The sequence below is a fragment of the Schistosoma mansoni genome (assembly GCF_000237925.1).
Source record: "Schistosoma mansoni, WGS project CABG00000000 data, supercontig 0270, strain Puerto Rico, whole genome shotgun sequence".
NCBI classification, from domain to species: domain Eukaryota; kingdom Metazoa; phylum Platyhelminthes; class Trematoda; order Strigeidida; family Schistosomatidae; genus Schistosoma; species Schistosoma mansoni.
Window position 1 is genome coordinate 2,170 of NW_017386133.1, and position 3,970 is coordinate 6,139.

A 3,970-nucleotide genomic window follows, 5' to 3' on the forward strand; every position below is an offset into this window, starting at 1 on the left:
AGAAAAATAGTGTACAAAAGATTACGTCTAAATTACAATAGCTTTGGAACGAACAGAAAAGGCTATGGCAGTGAATCATACATCAAACGAAAGCTTATGATTTGTAGAATAGACTAAGGACAAAAGTAAATGTTACAGTTTTACAAGCTTTGAATTAAATGAAATAACGTCCCCAAAAATAGCTTCCGTAGTTTGTTAAGGCTTCTTGTTTCGCTGTTCACATCAAATTCGCTAACTAACAAATCACTAAGTTATATATTTTGCTCTAGGCTGTTTATAAAAGTACAGGAAAGAGAGTGTTACATGGTCGTAGAGTGAAGCAGTCGTCGCTCCCATCTCAGCTAATGTAATTTACAAAGCAGTTCCCTATGTAGTAGCCCGTCTCTTATTGGTTTTTAAATACCAGCTTTCATCATCCTACGTCGATTAATCGAAGCACCTGAACGACCAACTCTCAAGCGAAAAATTGGTCGCCATTCAGGACTCCAGTTCTCATGGATCATGTTTTCATTGTCCGCTAAATGGCGGAACATCCCCATATCCATTGAAGGTCAACAGTCGTTGCTTCTTGGTGTTAGGGTTGCCTAGAACTCTAAATCACTAGATATCGAAATTAGCCAATTCTATCAGAAATAAGGAAACAGATTAACAATTCGGGTCGGGAGAGAAAGCATCCAAAACAAACACATAGTAGATGACCATACAGCTACGGATAACAACCAGTCAAATTTCAGGTCAACAGAACAAGTCGTTAGTCAATTGTATAGAGATCGCAATAGTTGTCTTTGAAGTACGTGTAGATAATGTTGTTCAGAAGCACAGTGAAAGGTCCACAACCAATCCACCCAACCCAGAGATCACAAGTTCAATAGTGTTTGTTAAGTTTATCGTGTAGACTTTACGCACAAGCACCATAAGCAGAGTTGTGGTATACAGCCATCTTTTCACTGTCCCAATCAAGAATGAGCTAATTAGAGTTGCCCGATTTCAGCATTACTTTTCGGTTTTACTATCGATGAAATTCTGAAAATAGCTCTGAAAGTTCGTGAGTGTGCATCTATTGTCGGGAAAAATACTTCTATCTTGGATACGCGACTCACGTTCCTTAATCGTGTGATAATAAACGAGCTAATCAAACCACACTCAATCACTTAGTAATTAGTGTTCGAAAATGTCTACGTTGCATTTTTGAAACGAAAAATATCTCTGCAAGACTGATAGGAACCTGTGTCTGCACTCACATTTTACAATGAACTGTTAATCATAGCCGAAAAATTCATATATTTTGATTATTGTGAATGGTGATGGTAGATAAGATCAGTTAACATCTAGGTTGTGTTAACAACCTTTCTATGAGAATTTAAGTGTCACATAGAAACAAGTAAATAAACTCGGAACTTGTAGCAGACACTAAAACAATTACCCAGTCATTATCAAACTTCATATTAGATTCCAAATATGATTTGGAAGGTTTTGAACAGTGATAATGTTTAACTTTCATACTACGAATAAAAGACCCAGAAAAATTAAAACTATGTTCCGTCGATGAAAATATCAACAGTCACCAAATTGCACATACCCTTCCTGTTTGGTTTTATTAAAGTATTACTTTCTCTCTGATTTTTGTCCACTAGATTAGCGTTATTTACCAGACTATTATCTGGTCGTTGGAAGAATATTTAAATTTCTAAGGATTGTGACCTACCAACGTTTCCAAATATAGCAGTTGACTGACTAGTTAAGTTTGTAAGTAAATGAACTTTATCTACAAGAAAAGGTAGCAAGGCGTATGTATATACACAATGAATAGTTACTAGATAATGTATGGAATCAGCCCAGGACAGAGTGGGTTGGAGAAAGCTGGTCGGCGGCCTATGCTCCATTGGGAGTAACAGGCGTAAGTAAGTAAGTAATGTATGGAATCATACTAGGAAATCGAAACCGCACTGCCACTAGATATCTCACCGTCATCGTCAGATTTATTTATTTAAACACATAAATATTGGTGCAAGGAAGCACCAGATACATATGCGCCTCACAAATCTCATTCGATTTGTGTGAGGGCTGTGATACTGCTCAGGTGCCCAGACTGAAGCAGGTGGTTTTCTTAGGGGCCCACACCCGGAGCCTTTGACCGAAAGATCTGATCCACAAGGCAATGGAGCATCGTGAGGAGATGCAGTCCCATGGTAGCCGGTGATCAACGATTGATTCGTACGCCATTTGTTCCCTCAGGATACTGAGGTCCATGTGCACCATTGGTTTGAAATCAGGGTTTTCCAACTCCCCTAGATGGACTCGCCTTGTCCACCAATCCGGTTAAAGCGCCGGACATTCGCTTTTCGTCCTCTCAACTTCGTAAACAACACCCCCGCGACGAGAAGGCAGTAAGTAGGACTTCCCTCTCAGAGGCTATATATTCGCTAGCCATGTGAGAGCATTTCGAGAGGGAGAGCGGACTCTCCCCACTCTCGGCCATACCAGGGCATTTGGGGGCTCATCATCAGAAGTTCATATTGTTAATCCGCATTGTAAGGGTCACATGTTCAGTCTCATTGACTGCTTCGAAGAATTTAGTTTCCTTCCTTCAGTATATTTTGTATTATCCTATAATATCTTTATCTTTCAAGTTGCGAGTGCTTGCTAAAGCAGTTAATAGACCTTTGATTCTGCAAAATAAGTAGATATTCATTACAACTGCGAAACTAGAAATTCTTCGCTGGCCATTAGCAACTTAAAAAAATGTAGGCTGGATAGTTGCTCATCACTTAAAATTAAGTTTGAAATACATACAAAAACCAAGAGGATAGACAAACTTGAATAAGTGATGACCCACATCAACTTATCCACAATTAAATTCCTTCGCTTCCCAACGAACTTTTATTTTTACTGCTGGTTCTGGTCCTAAACACTTTCTTTTTCATGCTTCATTTACGTTTACGAAATGTTATCCCTGCTCCTCTAGAACTGCGATTCAAACAACATATCTAATCTCCCAATGTTCTCACCTTATGTGAAATCGTATAACAAGCTTTATTAACTAGAACTCGAGAATCTTGTACCATTGACAAATGCTACATCTCCAAAACACAAAACTTAAGTGTGGCCATTCATTCGACCTTATCTAGTCGATATAGAGAACCAGTGAGACTTATCCTTCATGCTGAGAAATATGCGTTTAAGGGGAAAGTTTCTGACCTCCGTTGGAGAGTGGTTGTAGCAGGCGATTTTAAGGTATGAGTAAGTAGGCTATACCAAAACAAAAGACACTTAATTGAATCTGTGTCTCTCTGTGAGACAGCCGTATGCTCCGGCCATGATTAGACAGCCGTCTTTTTTAGCAAGTATTAATTATAGGCACAAGATGAACGTCTGGTATGACCTGCATAGTCGATGGTGGACACTAAACACGATTGAACAGGTTGTCGTTTTTTCTGGTTAAATTGTTTGATTTCTAGTCATGAATACGGGAACATGTTTGCCTGAGTCTTATTCCAATTAAAAATCCATAGCATTATGACCCCCTTAAAGATCTTCGATGAAGAATCAAAGTGTATACTTTAGAAGTAAACATTTAGTCGACCATCAAAACAAAGGCAACACAACATGAGATGATATCCAGAAAGACATAACACCAACCAGTGAATTGGTCCTGAACAGCAAGAAAGACCGATACATATCACCAGTATCGACAGATGGTTTGAAACTTATCCCATGGGGCTTTGAGCACGAGAAGGAAGGTAACCAAGAAACTGACAAAAAGTATGTGGAGCCACCTTAAGGAGTGAAGCAGATAGAAAAACTAGCGGCTACAGACGATACAGAACTCCGTCTGTAGCTGTTCTAGAGTTACTGTCAGCCTAAAGCCCAGGCAAAACAGAATAGTTAAGCATGAGGTCGGCAATCCCATCCCGTAGAAAAAAATCTTGCTAAGAATACGCTAACCAGAACAAACAAACTAAACCATTTA

At 39.1% G+C, this 3,970-nt stretch overlaps 1 protein-coding gene across 1 annotated transcript; it reads left to right on the plus strand.

Annotated features, from left to right (window-relative positions):
* Window positions 1-408: 408 nt before the first annotated feature.
* Window positions 409-588, plus strand: Smp_178340 (hypothetical protein; the record flags this gene model as incomplete). The annotated part of the gene is made up of 1 exon (XM_018792464.1): window positions 409-588. A coding segment is annotated over one exon (180 nt), but the record flags the coding sequence as incomplete, so codon positions are not given.
* Window positions 589-3,970: the final 3,382 nt, after the last annotated feature.